At 46.5% G+C, this 19,491-nt stretch overlaps 1 protein-coding gene across 5 annotated transcripts in view; it reads right to left on the reverse strand.

Moving 5' to 3' along the window:
- The window catches only part of LOC147111480 (endothelin receptor type B-like), a 45,694-nt gene that overhangs the window by 19,035 nt on the left and 7,168 nt on the right, over positions 1 to 19,491 (reverse strand). For 4 of the 5 annotated variants that reach the window (XM_085998539.1, XM_085998538.1, XM_085998536.1 and 1 more), the window contains 3 exons: positions 4,612 to 4,724; positions 4,294 to 4,498; positions 2,677 to 2,826 (listed from right to left, as the gene is read on the reverse strand). In XM_085998539.1, coding sequence (XP_085854665.1) covers positions 2,677 to 2,826; positions 4,294 to 4,498; positions 4,612 to 4,724 — 468 coding nt within the window. The remainder of the gene's footprint in view (positions 1 to 2,676; positions 2,827 to 4,293; positions 4,499 to 4,611; positions 4,725 to 19,491) is intronic. The other variant, XM_085998540.1, reaches the window with a different exon arrangement.

Consider the following 19,491-nt stretch of genomic DNA (forward strand, 5'->3'; position numbering starts at 1 on the left):
GAAATGGACTGAGCAACAGCTTCTGCCTGAGGAAAGTGATCATCTGTCAGGTGAGAGCTTTTACTGTACATTTGATGCTGTCAAGTAATCAGATGGAGTAATGGCCACGGAACTCCTGCCTCAGGATGACAGATGTGCTTCCCAAGCAGTGTGGTTGCCGTGGCCATGCAGTTAATTTAAAAAGTAAGTTAAAAAAGCCTGTTAAGGTTCTGACAACTAGCTGTTAATCATCTCAATTGGGTCGCCAGCTGTTTCTGGTCGGGCCGGCTCCACGATGACAGACGAGCCTTGGGGAAAGGCACGTGGGGGCGAGATGACAGAGGGTTCCCGACCTGCTGTCAAAAATAACAACTTTCCCATCCGACCCACCACCGATCACCACTATCACCCCGGATTCTGGCGCTAGTTCAAATTGGAAAAAGCTTAGTAATGCAGTGAAAGAAACTTAATGCATTTGTATCTCATTCCTTTGACGACTATTTTAACAAAGGCATTGATAACACAGAAATTTGGAATGATACACTAAGCGATCTTACGATAAAATTGTATGGCGTAACTTGCAGACTAGAGAGACCAACGTACTGATTGTCATCCCCCTACACATAGAAACTCAGGAAAAAACAGGAGGAAAAATGTGAAAGACTATAAAGTTAGTGGAAAATACAGGTAAAGTCTCCTTTTCATAATATATTTTGTTGGAATATTTTACTTTGTTTTTTTGTTGCATTCTTACTTGCTCAAGTAAATTATCAACTACAGCAGATATTAATCCTTAAGTGATTGATCATTGGGTTTTAATCTTTGCAACTTGATAAAGGTGATAATCAAGCAAGAGACGACATCTGCAATAAATAAGAGACAATCTATTGTTTGTGCTGAATTATTTGACCTCAATCACTGGGTTGGGGGGTTCGGGGAAGGGTGGTGATGAGAATCAGCCGGGTTCCCATTTCCGATCATTACCCAGTAACCCCAGCTGAAAAGCTACATATGTATGGACAAAGGCTTGGCTATACTGCCACCATAGTCGAATAGTTTGCCAGAAATTGCTGTGTGAGCTTACGTGTGGAACGGCCAATTAAGTGAGGTAGTGGAGTGCGAGCAGCAGCCAGAAAGGAGTCAACACCTTCATAAAAGGGAGTGGCGAAAAATAGTGGAGGAGAAATGAAGGAAATAAAATGAAAGTGTACTGATCGTTAGACTTCCTGTTAAAGATCGAGGCCCTGAAATTCGGCGGGAGCTCTGCTGGTATCCCGTCATAACTCCAACACCAACTTACCTTGCACCTCCAAACATCCCTCTCTATCTACATTATCACATTTCCATCTCACTAGCCACCCCTCTCACTCACCCTCATCCTATTGCAATCATACCATATAACGACATACATGGGTAGGCACTTGGGCGTCTTAACCAATGGAAGTAGCTTAGTGAGTTGCAGTGAATGGTGAGACATAACGGTACCCCCGCAATGGCGATGAGTGTGAAAGGAATGGCTTGGGCATTGTAGGGATGCTTTATGGTGTTGGTGTGGGGTGGTGCCCATGTGGCACATCATGTGTCAGCCAGTGTATACAGCATCAAGTGAAGTAAATCTGGTCATGGTGAGGCCATCCCTGGCCTCCCCGGGAGCAATGTGGTCGGGTGCTGATGCCCTCTATCCTGTGCAGCATCAGTTGATTGCGAAGAAGGTTGGTGTTGTTGTTGTTGCTGCTGCTGGAGTGCCTGGTGCTGCTGGTGTTGGGGCTGAACATGGTGGGATTCTGAGGACCAAGGTGAGAGAGTTTCAAGGGTGCCCATGCTGATGGAATAGATGGAAGGTGAAGTACAGATGACAGAAGCAATCTGTCAATGGTAGGAGAGGTAATGAGGTCAGACTGGATGGAGACTTGTGTAAAGTCTGGCAGCATCCTGAATCTGTAGTGGAAATGTAGTTTAGATAAGCTAGTGGTTAAGGGAACATATCTCAATCAGCTGGGGCCTTTGACTTGAATCTGAAGCTGTCAACTCATCAGCTGATTCAATGGCCACTGACGACCTGCCTCAGCTTCACAGATGGGAAACTGGTGGGCGACCTGTTAAATCCAAAAAACGGGGAAAAAAACCATTGATTAGTGGCTATAAACAAGCCACTAATGATTTTAACTACCTCCCCCGTCGCTGCTTGTCGGGTCTGCTCAGTGTTAGCTGACCCGACATCGGGAAAGTCCAGTGTGCGTGTTTTGACAGCGGGTTCCCGACCCGCTGTCAATCATTTTAAATTTAACAGCTGACCCGCCACCGAAACCTTCCGCTGAGTGCCCTCAAAATTCCGGCCATTATCTGGTCATTATCACATTGCTGTTTGTGGGAGCTTGCTGTGCGCAAATTGCCTGCCATGTTTCCTACATTACAACAGTGACTACACTTCAAAAATGTACTTCATTGGCTGTAAAGTGCTTTTGAGACGTCCTGAGGTCATGAAAGGCACTATAGAAATGCAACTCTTTTTTTTCTTCTTTCACACTAACTCTATTTAATTGGGGAAAAGACATCAGAACAAAGGGTCACAATATTTAGCAAGCAACATGTTACTGAAACCGACTATTGATTTTGTTTAAGCTATTTATATTTGAAATGCAGTGCTCACGGCTGAATTGCAAAAATAAAGTTTCAAGTTAAGATTCCGTTGCTTACTTGTTTCAGATGATCATTCAGAGCAATCTGCATCCCACTTTTTTTCCGTAACATCTCACAAGTCATTAAAGAGTAAAACAGAGCTGTGCACGCAAGAGGCATACAGAAATAAAAAGCAAACAGCCACCAGTCTTTTGCTGTCTTGTAGAACTGGAAGTGGGAATAAAAAACACACATCAGACTGACGACGACAGACAATGATGTTGAAAGAGCCAGACTTCCATAGTCTTGATTCCGTCCTACCAACATCAAACATCTTACACACTGAACATTTGAAACAGCTTTGATTGTGTGCGATACCTCTGAATTCTAAATTTACCACCATTTCGAGTTGCCCAATCTGGTTGAACGTGTTCCAGGAGGTTTCATCACATGACCTCCTGCCTTCAACTGCCCCGCCCGGTCAAACAGCCTTTTTTTCTTACCGTCTCCAATATTTTTATAACCAGTAAACAAAAGTGTTCCAAAGAAGATGCACAATTCTTTGAATGCAACTATGAGTTTTCTCGCAGCTGTGTGCTGGAAATTAATTTTTAATTCCTGGAGACACCAGGGCAATCCTGAAGGGTTGGCAACCCCTACCACCAGTAGTGTGAACGTATTGGCCAGGAATTTCCTTGGATCTGTTCCATCTCCATAACTTTGCCAGAAGTGCAGCAGGAAACTCGTTTACCCAGGAAATCCCCTACCATCATTGTACATTTTTATTAGCGGAGTGAATTTTATGTTCAGTAGCAGAAAAGATGTCAGAGATGGGTAATGGATTTTGTGTTTGCTTTTTAGCTCCCACTGTCAATATGAAACACTCTTGGGTCTCATATAGCATAAAGTAAAAACGAATCATTTACTGTGCAGAATAAATTTCTTTGTTCTTCACCATCTGTCTTTCCATCTGTCTGCATCACAAACCGCAGCAGTTGGGTGTAAGTTTATACTAATTTTGGGCAGTTTTTGTATTGTGGACTCACAGCCATTGTGAACTGGTTTAAGACTCTGCAAATTCACTTCACAGAGGATCCTTACGCCTGATGAAGAGAAAGAGACTCTCCATTGTATAAATCTGATATGCATTCAAACTGAAGTGAAATAAGAGAGTGTTAATCGACTGTATCTCGCTGTTACCCTCAGATTATACATATTGCTCAACGAGAGAGTGAACTTCCATGAAGAATACGTCATCACCCTAGAAATATTTATAAAATGATACCAATTTCAATGTACAGGCAAAAAGCAAAACTCCAAATACTGGAGACACATAGCGGGTGCATCAGCACCTAAAAAGAAAAAAGACGGATTATATTTTGGGTGTGGCTCCTTCACCGGATTGGGTCTCCATCTTAAACATCGTCAGTTCTAATGAAGAGTCTACACCTGAACCATGAAACTGTCTTTCATCTTTTCCGATGCTGTGTTTTTATTAACGTGCTCAATGTTACAGCCTATTTAGTTAAGTTGGAATGGCTTTGTAAAGTAATTTCACTTGCTGTATTGTCACTTTTGTATCCCGCTGCAAACTAAAACACCTGCACACACTACCCAGCCCAATCTGATCAGAAAAAATGTATCCATTAACATGACTGAATTTCATCAATAAACAGAAATGATGGAAACTCATACCTGCATAAATTTAGTTTTCTGAATGGGATGAAGCAAGCAGACACTGTATTTCTTGCCTCGATAGTCTATGTTTACCAGATCAAAGGCTATGGTTTCAGGAACTGCCAAAATAATCGACACTACCCAGATGAGTATGATTTCAATCACGGTCCACATGGGAACTCTGATCCCTTGAATACGGCTCCAGGATGCTACTGCTCGATACCTGAGATTGGGGGAACCCATGAAACACCACAGTAAATATAAACTGCCTTTTGATAGCAAGTAGCAAGCAAGATAGGACAGAGAGAAACATGTTTGGCTGATGTGGTAAATTACCTGTCTATACTGAGTGCACAGAGACTGAGAACAGTGATGCCAACCGATGCTTTCTGCATAAAAGGCATTAGTTTACATATTTCCACCCCAAAAGGCCAGTCTTCGGCGTGAAGCTGGAAAGAGAAAGAATCATTACAAATGAATTTCTGTGAGATTAGCAGATTTAATAATGTGACATCAATACAGTTATTAAATACTAAAAGCACAGTGTTACTGATTTACCGGATAACTATCTATCCACTTTTTTCTGATTTTTAATCCTTTTACTTGTCTACTTTTTCTCCTCCAACTTTCTTTCCAATTTACATCCCCTATCCCTTCTTTCCTAAATGCAGTGACTCGTGCTTTGCGATTGGTGATTGGCCTTCATTACCTCAGTGAAGGAGCTGCTCTTCATGTAAGACCAGGATGGTGTGTGTCAGCAGTCTAAAATGACTGGAGGGATCATAACAATGCAACGCAACCCAATCCTATCCTTGGCCAATGTCCAAACATGCACATTTTTCAGTGGGGCCACTCGGTAGTAATTGAGAGCAGGAGTCCAGATCATTTCTGCACCTTCCCTAGTCCAGTGGTACTAGGTTTTGGGGGCTAGACAGATGCTTTTTCTGGTGCTTTACTTCCCAAGTTCTTCAGGGATGTGGACGCCAATTTTAGCAGCGTGGCAGCGATGTGTCAGTTCAACATAGACCAGGGGTCAAAGTTGTGACCAGGGATGAGCTCACCCCTGAAGACGTTCACTGAGCCCTGAGGAGACTGCAAATCAGCACTTCAGATTGTTCCTACTACTACCAGCACTAGTGACAGACCTATAACTATCAGATCTCATTGAAACTTATAAAATTCTAACAGGACTAGACAGACTAGATGCAGGAAGGATGTTCCCGATGGTGGGGGAGTCCAGAACCAGGGGTCACAGTCTAAGGATAAGGGGTAAGCCATTTAGGACAGAGATGAGGAGGAATTTCTTCACCCAGAGAGTGGTGAACCTGTGGAATTCTCTACCACAGAAGTCAGTTGAGGCCAATTCATTAAATATATTCAAGAAGGAGTTAGATGTATTTCTTAAGGCTAAAGGGATCAAGGGATATGGGGAGAAGGCAGGGACAGGGTACTGAATTTGGATGATCAGCCATGATCGCATTGAATGGCGGAGCAGGCTCGAGGGGCCGAATGGCCTACTCCTGCTCCTATCTTCTATGCTTCTATGTACTTCACCCTAATATTATACAATTCAAATTGCTCTCTCCAGACAAAATTCATGATTGGATAGAAATTTGGGTGCAATACCAGTTACAAATATGTATGAAATCTCTTTGTCCACAATTTAAAACCTGTTTTAAACAGGTTCGTGCCTTTTATAAACGAAAGTGAAATTTCATGGGAATGCATTAACGTTACTAAAATCATACAGTGCGATTTCACCCCCAAATCTGCAATGGTACTGCTGGATGTTTTTAAGTTTTTACAGTTCAAGTGGATATAGTATGGCAAATTCAGTGAGGCAATGCACCTGGTGGAAGGTCAGAGAATCAAGTTATAGTGCTCTAGTCCTGCCCACCCAGATGCACTCCCATCTGGCAAAGCTCTGCTCTGGGAGCACTATCTCATTGGATTTGACGCAGCATTAAATTTCATATATGATAGCATTTTGCTTCACTGAAATCCTCATGATGTCAATGCTAATGATGCCTCAACATGTGTTCATCTGCAAACGATACAATCTGCCTTAACTCATTTTCCCACAAGTGAAGGTGACTTGATAAATATTGCTTGGTGCAATATTTCACTTATGCGATAAGCATTCTTTAAACTAAGATTTATAGCTATTCTGGGATTTTGTGTGTAATGCAAATTAGTAGGTGATTTAATCATACAAGTATACTCTACCTTTCCTACTTTTACCAGAAGGAGGTATCAGACCTGGGGCAATGGACATATAGCAGGAGCCTCTTAACAGTAACAATTTTATACATAGTAAGATGTCTTTAGGTGCTGCTGGGGAATAAATGCAGTTTTAAAAAGGATTAAAAGGGACTTAAGAGCATCCTAAAGATATCGAATAACATGCAGCCTGACGTGTGTTGCACAGCTGTAATGCATCATGGGATTGAGATGACAACAGAAATAACAAGTATGAATCGTTTATGTATATCATTCTATGGTAAGATACTTGGGACAAATTCTGGCACATTATTCTATGGTAAGATACTTGGGACAAATTCTGGCACATTATTCTGTACAATCTGTATAAACTTAGCGTTGCTAGCTGTTGGTGTTTATGGTTTTCATTTTTAATGACTGGATTGTCACAGCCAACAACATTGGACAAAAATAAAGAGAAACACAGATAAGTAAGCTGAAAGAAAAAACGGGAAATCCAAAGCCATTTAGACTAATCAGTGGCAGGAGGATGTTAAGATGTAATCAGCATTTGCGGTGTTTTCAACTGTTGTGCATCATATAATAGAAAAAAAAAAGTTCAAAGCAACGTCTTATTAATTAGGGCCATAAAAATCTGTGCAATGGAAAGAAAAAACATTAAGCTATCAAGTTCATTCGACCTAGCAGACTGATTTCTACAGTCAGTCCCATCTGTTGTCCACTGATTCCCTTATTCTCCAAACCACAACCTCATCTGTCAGTAGTTTGTCTCAGATTGTAAACCTTTAAGAGACAACAAAAATGATTTATCATACTAGAAGGAAAGAATTTGCATTGATGTAGCACCATAGGAAGTCACAACGTTTTTTTTATTACGAATAGATTACCTTTGAATGTTATGCAGACAAATGTAGCAACCAGATTACGCACAGCAAGGTCCCACAGACAGAAAATGAATGAGCACATAATCTGTATTTGGTAGTATTATTTGATAAAGGAATATTGGCCAGGACAAAGGAGAGCTTACTCATCAAATCGTGCTATCGGATCTTTTATATCCACCTGAGCAGGCAGGTGGGACTTTGGTTTCACATCTCTTTCCATTGAAGTCAATGGAAAGGAAAACCACGTGGGGTGTATAAGGATCTGCTGCCGCCAGCGGTGAAAGTTAAAATCGACCCGGTTTCAGTCAGATGAGATGTGAAACCAAAGATTCATCTGCCTGCTCAAGTACATTTGTTCCAGACTGCAACTTTTCTTCTAAAGTCTTAATAATCAGTAGTTGCTAAATGTTTAAGCATTAGTAAATCAATGAACTTGATGGCTTGGCTTCTGCTTTTACTTATTTCCCTATTCATTTTAAAATATGACTAAAATTATCTCATTCCGTTTTGCTGAGAATAAGGTATGTTCTCACACATATAGCATACACTGGTGGCTGCCCAAGTGGGTGGTTAATTAGATGACAGATGGGTGGAAATACTCCAGATGTACATGTAGGAGCTTAGAACTTTGTCTGCTATAATGAGGTGCAAACTATCGTGGGTTTCTTGTCAGGCATCATAAAATGTAACTTAAACAGCTATTTTCTGTTAATTTTATAAAACACAGGGGTCTAGCAATTCAGTAAGGCCCCGCCAGCTCGCTTGCGCCCAAAAGTTAGCGCTGCGCGCGGAGCCAGTTGCGACCGTCAGAAATTCAGTTTTTGCGCCCCAAGTCGGAACCGGGTGCTATTCCAGGGTGCGCCCGCCCCCGCTTGGGGCGCTGAAACTGAATTTCAGCGCTGTAGGTGCCGCTGCGCCACCCGCTGCGGAGCGGCAGGCTGCGGTACTGCAGGCCTCCTCCTTCTCTTAAGGGGGAGGTGCCTGCAACGGGGAGATCGCCGCTTGATAGTGCCGGCAAATGAGCCCGGCACCACGGAGAAGTGCCGGGCTCGCGGAAAGCAGCCGGCAATGCCGCGGTGGGGGGGGGGGGGGGTGGAGGAGGCCGGGGAAGGAGGTGCGGGCAGCCGGCCGCCGAAAAAGCGGCCGGCCGCACCTCCGCCTTAACTAGCGCCACTAAGGCTGCAGGACGGCCACGGTTGCAGAACGTTGTTTGCGGCCACTGCGGAAGAGGCAGCCGCAACTAAATATGGGGGTCGGGCCGGTATCGGGGCGGAACCGGGGCACTGCGCACACCGATGACGTCATCGGTGCCGGCGCAGCGCTACCGGCTACCGCCGCCATTACCGCTGCGCTGAATATCAGCGCAAACTCCTCTATTGGCGCAGAAGCCCTCTTTGGGCGGTAACTGGGCGCAAAGCTGGCGGGGCCTTACTGAATTTCTAGCCCAGGGAGACATGTTTCCCTTTTTTCTCATAGATTTTAACAGCCACCAATCAAAATGGCAGATGGAAAATGTTGGTTCTGAGTGGCTTACCAGGATTTTTTTTTAAAAAGCCATGAACACATCTACAATAACGTGCCTGCACACCTCTCAAAGTTAACAAATGAGTTACACACTTTAAACTGCGAACATTTTGTGAATCCCGCTGTTGACTGGCAGAGATAGCTGCACAAGCTGGAGACTACCCGTCATTGTCACTGCTGATAAAGGCAGTGCAGGACCCAATCTGGTAAACCTGCAACACTGCACAGTCTGTGGGCCTGCAGGGTTGCCAAGCCTCCCGGATTGTCCTGGAGTCTCCGGGAATGAAAGAATAACCTCCTGGACACGGCTACGAGCGACTCAGAAGAAAAGTTAAAGGGGCGTTAATAAAATTGTTTTTTTTCCCCATTTTCTTTGAACAGTTTCATTAATCAGTTATAAAAATATTGGAGATGGGGGAGGGTAAAAGGCTGGGTAACTGGAGGCTGGAGGTCATGTGATGAAATCTCCAGAAATACATCCAACCAGAGTTGGCGACCCTAAGTGGGTGGCAGACCTTAGCAGTATTCAATTCCCGAGAGGATTACAGCACAGAGGTTAACTGAAATCCATATACTCTTTAGAAATGACTTACAAGTTCCAGAATAAAAAGGATGTGAAAAGGCTAATAAACCCTGGGCCCTCCTTAGCAGGCTTCCCATGTTACTGGCCTAATCCAGCTGTGGATTGCGCAAATATTGTCTCAGCAGCAGATTTAGTAAAGAATTTGTCTCACTGGCCCTCTCTTGTAGATTGTGTGCATTGTGTAAGGGAGAAACGCTATGACCTTTTAAGTATGGCACACTGATAAGCAAAGGGGACAAAGGGTTTGGCAATATGTCACAAAGCTTATGAACCTATGCCCAACCACTGTGAAAAGCCGAATGGAGATTGCGGGGAAAAGAACCATGGTTTCAAAAACATCACCAAAGCAAGACAAGACTATTATTGTGAAGTAGCAGTAGAAGACAGATTTAGATACTTGGTTAATCACTAGTAATTTCCCTGTATCTACATGATGACTACTTTTTAAAATCAAAACTAATGCACAGAGGGAAATGTCTTCCCATAGTGCTACTACTGAGAACCTCGCAGTGAAGGTGGAACAGTTTAACCATATGCCCAACCACTTAATTCATGCCAGATAATCAGTTTGACAGTACGGAAATGATCCAGCCTGTCCAAACTGGACCACCGGTTATTACAATGTAAAGGAAAGGATAGTGCAGTATTAATGTTCTGCCGCTAAATGTTATTGGCACATTTAGTAAATAGTGAATCACGTCATACTTGCAAGTCAAACTAAAGATGTACATATAAGATAGCATTATTGCACCAGCTTCATGTTGCCTCCTTGAATCCAATATTGGATTCCAAAAATTGTAAATGGGAAGCTGAATGGACTGACGTGTTTTAAATACCAAGATGACACAGTAGGATTTTCTTTTATTTGTTTGTGGGATAGTGGTTAGCACTGTTGCCTCACAGCGCCAGAGACCCGGGTTCGAATCCGGCCTCGGGCGACTGTCTGTGTGGAGTTTGCACATTCTCCCCGTGTTTGCGTGGGTTTTCTCCGGGTGCTCCGGTTTCCTCCCACAGTCCAAAGATGTGCGGGTTAGGTTGATTGGCTATGATAAATTGACCCTTAGTGTTAGGGGGATTAAATACGTGGGGTTACAGGGATAGGGTGGGATATGTGTTGGTGTAGGGGTTACGGGGATCGGGTGGGATATGTGTCGGTGCAGGCTCGATGGGCCGAAATGGCCTCTATCTGCACTGTGGGGTTTCTGTGATTCTGTGATTCTGTGAGCGTCGCTGGCAAGGCCAGCATTTATTGCCCATCCCGAATTGCCTTTGAAATTGAGTACACTGTATCAATATTTATGTACTGTATCAATTGGGTATATGTATCAATATGTACATATTTTTATGCTATTAATTATCAAATATTATATTATATTAATTCTAGAGGTCTTGCATTATCAATACCAATTGAGTCTTTGTCATATGATCCATCAACTTTATGACCACCTCTCCTTTTGTGGCAATAGAAAGAAAACATTGCCAAGGTAATAAAACAAATTATACAAGAAAAAAGTACATTATAGCTTCTTTAGAAAGAACACCTGATGCCTCATAATAGATTTAAGACAATGATTCAACTTCCAATGTTGAATTCTGGAAATAATCTACTTAAGCTTTGCGCTGATGGTATAAGGTTTTATCTGAACTCCTTGATCGAATCACTGGCTTGTCATGCTGCTATTGTGCTAACTTGCCTGATGCGAATAGGCATGTTAATCAATTCTACCACATTCATGCTAGCCAGGTTACACTCGCCACAAACAATCTAGTGTTCAGGTTTCGTCTCAATTTTGGAGCACGTACAATCGTGACCTACGTGACACATACCAAATGTACATCCACGTGTACAGAAGTACTCCAAGTTTTGAGAGGAGCAGAGCTCTGTGCATATATCTGTGTGTGTGTGGCCCACATACCCTGGCTACGTTCATTAGATCTAGTGCTGGCTCACAGTCTACTGGCCTGAGGGGTTGGTATAAAGCAGATCCAATGCATGTTAAGGCACAGTGAAGTCTTTACACATACTGGATTCTCGGATTTTGGTTTGCAGCTGTAGTAGCCTTATTCCATTTAGATCGCCAACATGGGTGGCTCAGCCAAAGCGGAGTGTGATTCAGCCACTCTATACAGTACTGTGATTTTTCTACTCACTATACAGTCACGTGCAACAGTGAGTATAACAAAAACTTAATTCACTGACGAGCGACTCGTATCCAATGCTTGCTAAAAGTTTTTTGCTGATTATATACTTTTACGACCAATTTCCATTCTGACTTAAGTGAGTAACCGTTCTCTTCTCCAGGGGGAAAAAAAGAACTTGGTAATATTTTACTGCTGTGAAATTCAGTAACATTTCCCAATGCCCACTCTGCATATGAATTACAAAAGTAAAATATTACATATTTTCAAGTACCTCGAAACTTACTGAAACTTTCGAATATTATTTCTTAGCTTATTAGTTTCAGTATGCAAATTATAAAGAACTTTTTTCAATTTGTTGAGAATGAACCTACTGGATAATTCAAGGACATCACTGATCATAATTTGTTTGATATCTCAGTGCTGTAAACTGTCAAGTTTTAGAACTATATACAATGAGACAGATACACTGGGGGAATTTTATCAATGGGGCGCGTTGTAGGCGGGAAAGCTGCTTGTCGGGTTTCAGTCCCGCCTCCATCGAGGTCTGGCCAACCCGCGCTATTTTCCCTTGATTGACCTTGTTAATCCTGCCCTGCGGGTTTAGCAGGCCAATTAAGGGAAAGCCGTTGACAGAGAACGTCAGCGTATGACGTTTCATCTGTCAAAAATTTTTGACGGATGAATTGTCATCGTTTGACAGCTTTGAGAAGCTGTCAAACACGGACATTCTCTGTTGTTTGGTGAGTTCTTGTACTCAAGACTCACCAAACCTATTTCCTGAGCAGAAAGCAGGTGGCCGTTGTACCGAAGAATGCAGTAGCCATTTTGTCATCTCTGCCGTGTAGATGCCGGGGCCTCCGGATTCCCAACGATTGAAGCCTGCCGGAAGAAACAAAGGTAAGGAAACTTTTTCTAACACTTTACTTACCTCTCCACACTTGCGCCCATCACTCACCTCCACAGTGCACTTTTCGACCGCTGTCAACCCCGCAGACCCACTGCTCGCCTCGCTGACCCTGGCTGTAATCCCCTTCCGGCCTCGAGGAGACGGGACCCGGCGCGGGTCGGGTACCTGCCTCCTGGGAAGATGGCATGGAGGTGGGTTGGGGGTGGGATGGGTACCCGCTCCCAGTTTGTGCCATTTTCCCGGCAGTCCCACCTCCAAACCCACCTCCCCAGGGCTGGCAACATCGCCCCCATTATTTACTACTATCTAAAGGACATTCCATTGTTGGAAATGTAATGGTATTTTACTTATTGTTGAAAGCTACATTATTTCTTTTCAATCAGCCCATTTCTCAATATCCTGTCCCTGCACGCAAGGAAACAATCAGACAGCATCTCCGCCTGTACAGGTGCTGGGAAGTGGGGAGGTAAAGATTACAATGGAGGTGTAACAAACCCAGAAATTTGTATCGAACATCATACTTTCAAGGCCATATTTCCAACTGATTGTTTTTTTTGAAAAGAGCTGTGTAGCGAGTAAATAGGGGTCAATTTGGGTAGGCAGTGTTAATGGAATACTTACTGGTTTCTTTCCTGATGTCCCTCCATGCCCTCTCCAAGCTGATCTCATCCACGAGATCCACCACCCGCTCCCTCAACCCCATTCCCATTAAACTCTTAACTGCCCAGCTTCTCTCCTGGCCACTATGCTAGCTACCATTGTAGATGGTTCTCTCTCCTCAGGCACTGTCTCCCTCCCTTTCAAATCCACCATCAACCCCATCCCCAAAAAGTCCACTTTCAACACCTTTGCCCTTGCAAACTATCATTCCACCTTCAATGTTCCTTCCCTCTCCAAAGTCTTGAATGTATTATCATCACCCAGATTAAGATCCATCTCTCCCGCAGCTCCCTGATTAAACCTCTCCATTTAGATTTCCACACCTGCCACCACACCAAAACGGTCATAACCAAAGTCACAAACAAGATTATCTGTGACAGTGACTATGATGTATTAATCTTCCTTGTCCTCTTCGATCTCACTGCAGCCTTTGACATGGTCAAGCACAGCTTCTCCCTCCAACGTCTCTCCTCTGTTGTCCAACTGAATGGAGTATATTCAAGGCTGAGATAAATAGGTTTTTGGACTCTAAGGTGGAGAAATTCACTATCGTCCAGTTTGGGGCGCTAATTTTCAAAAATTTGAAAAGTTAGGCGCTAACGATTTCAGACTTTTGAAAAACTCGCTCCACTTCCTTCTTGGAGTGCAATCGGCAGCAGGCGGGGCGGAGACATCAGCAGCGCTGTACACTGGGCCGTGCAGCGCTGCCGTGTTCAAAGGCTCCTTCCCTCCCTTAAAGGGAAGGGCCGTCGCTGCAGGCTCTGCAACAGAAAAATTACCTACCTGGACCACCAAGGGAGCTGTGATCCCATGTGATAAGCCCGGCACTCAAGCAGAGCCGGGCTGATCAATTGCGGGCAGGGACCCACGAAAAAAACTGGAAGAAGGTACGTTTTTTTTTTACTCACCTCGGCCACCTCGCCTTTAATCATAGCAGCCGGCTGCCCGTCTCCTGCAGCTGTCGGTGTTTTCGACCGGCGCTGCTGCAAGGGGCGGATGTCAATTTCGGGACTGGAGTGCTACCAGGGCGATGCGCACGGCGATGACATCATGATCTCCGGGCGAAGGAGATCGGGGCACAATGCCGTAGCGCCACCACAAAACTCCCGCTGAATATGGCGGGAGTTGATGTCAGTGCCGTGCCCGGTCACAAAGCCATTCGCGCCCTGTTAGTGCCCCCTCGGGGGTGCTAATGGGAGGCGCAAAGGCACCCAATTTCGCCCCCTAGGAGAATCAAGGGATATGGTGATTGGGCAGGAAAGTGGAGTTGAGGTCGAAGATCAGCCATGATCTTATTGAATGGTGGAGCAGACTCGAGGGGCCGTATGGCCTACTCCTGCTCCTAATTCTTATGTTCTTATGTTCTAACTCGGTGAGAGTGACTAAGTACCTCTCCCTGAACCAGACTCTTCATAAGCTGGGTGTTATAAATCTCATCATCATCAAGAAACTACTCATGAAATAACGCTGGACGGCCAGCTGGTGGCGCCGTCCAAGGAGTATAAATACTCAGGCATCGGCCCCAGCTTGCCAGGGACATTTTGTAAGACAAGGAACTAGTGAAGTACAACTAGACCTCCATGTTCTGAAACAAGTTGATTAAAGCCTTGCTTTATACTCAAACCAAGTGCGTAGTGAGTTTTATTACGTCACTGAGCATCCCATTTGACCCTAATCTGAGCTTCCAACCCCTATCACCTCCATCACAAAAACCGCATACTTCTACCTCCACCAGACTGATACCTGGAATGGCAGGAATGACGTATGAAGAGAGATTGGATCGATTGGGCTTATATTCGCTAGAGTTTAGAAGAATGAGAAGGGATCTCATTGAAACTTATAAAATTCTAACAGGACTAGACAGACTAGATGCAGGAAGGATGTTCCTGATGGCGGGGAGTCCAGAACCAGGGGTCACAGTCTAAGGATAAGGGGTAAGCCATTTAGGACTGAGATGAGGAGGAATTTCTTCACCCAGAGACTGGTGAACCTGTGGAATTCTCTACCACAGAAGGCAATTGAGGCCAACTTATTAAATATATTATGGAAGGAGTTAGATATATTTCTTAAGGCTAAAGGGATCAAGGAATAGGGGGAGAAAGCAGGGACAGGGCACTGAATCTGGATGATCAGCCATGATCTCATTAAATGGCGGAACAGGCTCGAGGGGCCGAATGGCCTACTCCTGCTCCTATCTTCTATGTTTCTATGTTAATATCATCTGCCTCCGCCCCACCTCAGCCTATCTGGCACAGAAACCTTGTCTTCCTTGTCACCTCCAGTCTTGACTATTGCCTCTATAGACTTCAGCATATCTGAAACTCTGTTCCTGAATCCTATCCCGCACCAAGTTTGTTCGTTTATCATTGCTGTCCTCACTGACCTAAATTGACTGCTGAACTCCCAACAACCTAAAATTAAAATCTCGTCCTTGTGTTTAAGCCCTGCCATAGTCTTGCCCCTTCCGAACTCATTAACCTCCTGCTGTGCTACAACCTTACCCACCAAACTCTCCCTATTTTCTGACTGCGCACCATGCTCTGTAATTCCCTCCATACACCCCTCGGTCTCTTCATCTCCCTCTTCTCCTTTAAGATCCTCTTTAAAACCCAGCTGATTGACCAAGCTTGTGGTCATCCCTTCTAATCTCTCCTTCTTTGGCTCAGTATCCTTTTTAAATGCATCTGTGAAGCGCCTTGTAATAAAAATTGATGGTGATGACGTACAGTGCTGCTTTTAGGATTTTCTATCCAAAACGACCAATAAAATTATTGAAAAGTAAAGCAGCTAACGGCTTTGCTTGTTAAGGACTTTTAAATAGCAATCATTAACAAAAACTACTGAATTATGTGGCGGTGGGAGAGACAGATAATTGAAAAGCGAATACGAATCTTAATGTCAGACTTGCCATTAGTCTACATTGTGGCGGAGACCACATAGGGACAATAACACAATGTATAGCCAATGCTGTTATATGTACCTAAAAACACAATTCACTTTGTATAGCAATGTTGTGATATGTACATGCTGGGTTGGGTTATTGGTGCAGGGTCCCTTTAAGATCGTCGGGAACGTGACGACATCATGACGTCGGTTGCGTGATGACATCATAGCCCCTGCACGGGGCTGAGCCTTGAGACCTCGTGGAGATTGATTAAAGTAAGACATGTTTAGTTTTTGCTTAAAGAAGTCTCAGCCTGTTGATTTCTGTCGACTCCAACATTGGTGACCCCGCTGCTCTTTTGGACGATTCCAAAGACCTCATCTGCAATGTTGGCGAACGCCGTTTCCGTTAAATTACCCGAGTTTTGGGAACAACAGGCTGCTGCTTGGTTCGCCCAGGCCGAGCCGCAATTTGTGATCCGGGACATCACCGCGGACGACACGAGGTACTACTACGTCATCTCTGCTCTCGGCAGCTCCACCGCAGCCAGAATCGTGAACCTGCTCGAAAACCCCCCGGAGCTCAACAAATATGAAACGCTGAAGGCGCACCTCTTATGAACTTTCGGACTCACCGAAGCCGAACGCGCATGCCGGCTTCTCTCTCTACCCGGGCTTGGCGACTCCAAGCCCTCGGAGCTGATGGACCACATGCTGGCCCTCCTGGGCACACACAGGCCGTGCTTCCTCTTCAAGGAACTGTTCCTCCAACAGCTGCCAGGTCAGGTACGGTTGGCGTTAGCCAACTCTTCCACTACCGATTTCCGCGACCTGGCCAAGGAGGCTGACAAATTTTTCTCCGCCAGGCAACAGTACTGCGCGGCCATGTGGAGCCCTACCTCCACTGATACAGCCCAACGGCGGCAACCCTCAAGCCTCTGCTTTTACCATGCGCAGTTCGGCCCCAAAGCCAGGAAGTGCCGGCCCCCATGCAGTTTTCCCGCGTCGAAGCAAACTAAAGACCACTCGTCGGCTGTTATGGCAGTCGGCCGTTCAGGCAGTTTGTTGTTTATTACAGACACCGACTCCGGACGTCATTTCCTTTGCGACACGGGCGCCCAGGTGATCGTCCTGCCCACGTCAACCATAGGCATTCAAGGGGGGAACCACGGCCCCGTCCTCGAAGCCACCAACGGCAGTTCCATCTGCACCTTTGGGAAACGGAACGTGGCGCTTTGTTTTGGCGGGCAACGGTTCACCTGGGATTTTGTCACAGCAAAAGTGTCCACCCCCCTTCTCGGCGCTGACTTCCTCTGCGCCAATGGCCTTTTGGTGGACGTCAAGAACCGACGTTTCATCAACGCGGAAACCTTCAGCTCGCTCCCGTGTTCCCTCAGCGGGTCCAGCACGACACAGTTGTCCAGCGCACTCTCGGCCTCCGACGAGTTTTCCCGCCTCCTCGCCCAGTTCCCGGACCTTACGAAACCCACATTCTCGTCCGCCACCACTAAACATGGGGTAGAACACCACATTTCGACCACCAGTCCGCCCGTCTACGCCCGCACTCGGCGCCTCGACCCGGGGCAGCTCGCTATCGCCAAAGCCGAGTTCAACACCATGGAGCACCTCAGCATCATCTGCCGGTCGAACAGTCCGTGGGCTTCGCCCCTCCACATCGCCCCGAAACCAGGTGGCGGGTGGCGCCCGTGCGGAGACTACCGGTGCCTCAACGACGCGATGACCCCCGACCGCTATCCTATTCCACACATCCAGGATTTCTCCACCCACCTGGCCGGGAAAGTGGTATTCTCGAAAGTGGACCTCATCCGGGGTTATCACCAGGTCCCCGTCCGGCCGCAGGACGTCCCGAAAACCGCAGTGATCACCCCGTTCGGGCTATTCGAATTTCTCCGCATGCCATTCGGCCTCAAAAACGCCGCACAGGCTTTTCAACGCCTAATGGACACCGTGTTACGGGACCTGACGTTCCTGTTCATATACCTGGACGACATCTTCATCGCCAGCGCCTCCAGGACGGAACATGTGTCCCACCTCCGGACTCTTTTCGAACGACTCAGCCAACACAGCCTAATCGTCAACCCGGCCAAGTGCCAGTTCAGGCTGTCCTCAATCGACTTTCTCGGGCACCGCATCACGAAGGACGGGGCGGTGCCACTCCCATCGAAAGTGGAGGCCGTGATGGACTTCCCGCGACCCCTCATCGTGAAGGCCCTGCAGGAGTTTTTGGGCATGGTGAACTTTTACCATCGTTTCGTCCCCCGAGCAGCCCAGCTTATGCGGCCCCTTTATGAGGCCCTCAAAGGCAAGCCCGACAAACTCGCCGTCAACTGGTCTGATGAGATGGCCAATTCTTTCACAGGCATGAAAAGGGCCCTGGCTAACGCAACCATGCTGGCACATCCGTTGCCCGATGCGCCGATCGCTCTCACCACCGACACCTCGGACTATGCGGTCGGCACCGTCTATGAACAGTGGGTCAACGGCGCCTGGCAGCTGCTCGCCTTCTTCAGTCGGCAGCTCTGCCCCAACGAGCGTAAGTACAGCACCTTTGATCGCGAGCTTCTCGGCCTCTACCTCGCCGTCCGACACTTCCATTTCCTGCTGGAGGCCCGCCCGTTCACGGCATTCGTGGACCACAAACCATTGACCTTTGCCATGGCCAAAGCCTCCGAGCTGTGGTCGGCCCGTCAGCAACGCCAGTTGGCCTTCATTTCGGAGTTTACAACGGACATCCAGCATGTGGCTGGGAAAGATAACCCCGTCGCCGACTGTCTCTCCCGAGCCGTCGCCAGCGCCGTGCACCTCGGCATCGACTACACCCACATGGCGGCCGACCAGGCCTCCATCCAGGACGTCCAGGCCTACAGGACGGCGGTCACGGGCCTTCAACTAGCAGACGTCGCGTTCGACGCTGCCGGCACCACGCTCCTGTGTGACGTCTCCGTTGGGCAGCCACGTCCCGTCGTGCCCTAAGGGTGGAGATGGCAAGTATTCGACGCTGTCCATAATCTTTCCCACCCGGGCAGGAAGCCGTCAAAGAAGCTGGTGGCGGCCAAGTTCGTCTGGCACGGGCTCAGGAAAGACGTTCGCGACTGGGCCAGCACCTGCGTGGTATGCCAACGCTCGAAAGTACATCACCATACTAAGGCCCCATTGGCACCTTTCGTGGTGCCCGAGAGGTGGTTCGACCACGTTAACGTGGACCTGGTGGGGCCCCTGCTGCCCTCCCATGGGTTCACCCACCTCCTCACAATGGTCGACAGAACCACCTGATGGCCGGAAGCCGTCCCGCTGTCTTCAACGACAGCCGCCGATGTGGCTCGGGCATTCATCAGCACTTGGGTCGCCCGGTTTGGCGCCCCATCTGACATTTCCTCTGACCGGGGGCCCCA

The sequence above is a fragment of the Somniosus microcephalus genome, chromosome 10, assembly GCF_052327205.1.
Source record: "Somniosus microcephalus isolate GS21.2 chromosome 10, FLI_Smic_1.0, whole genome shotgun sequence".
Taxonomy (NCBI): Eukaryota; Metazoa; Chordata; class Chondrichthyes; order Squaliformes; family Somniosidae; genus Somniosus; species Somniosus microcephalus.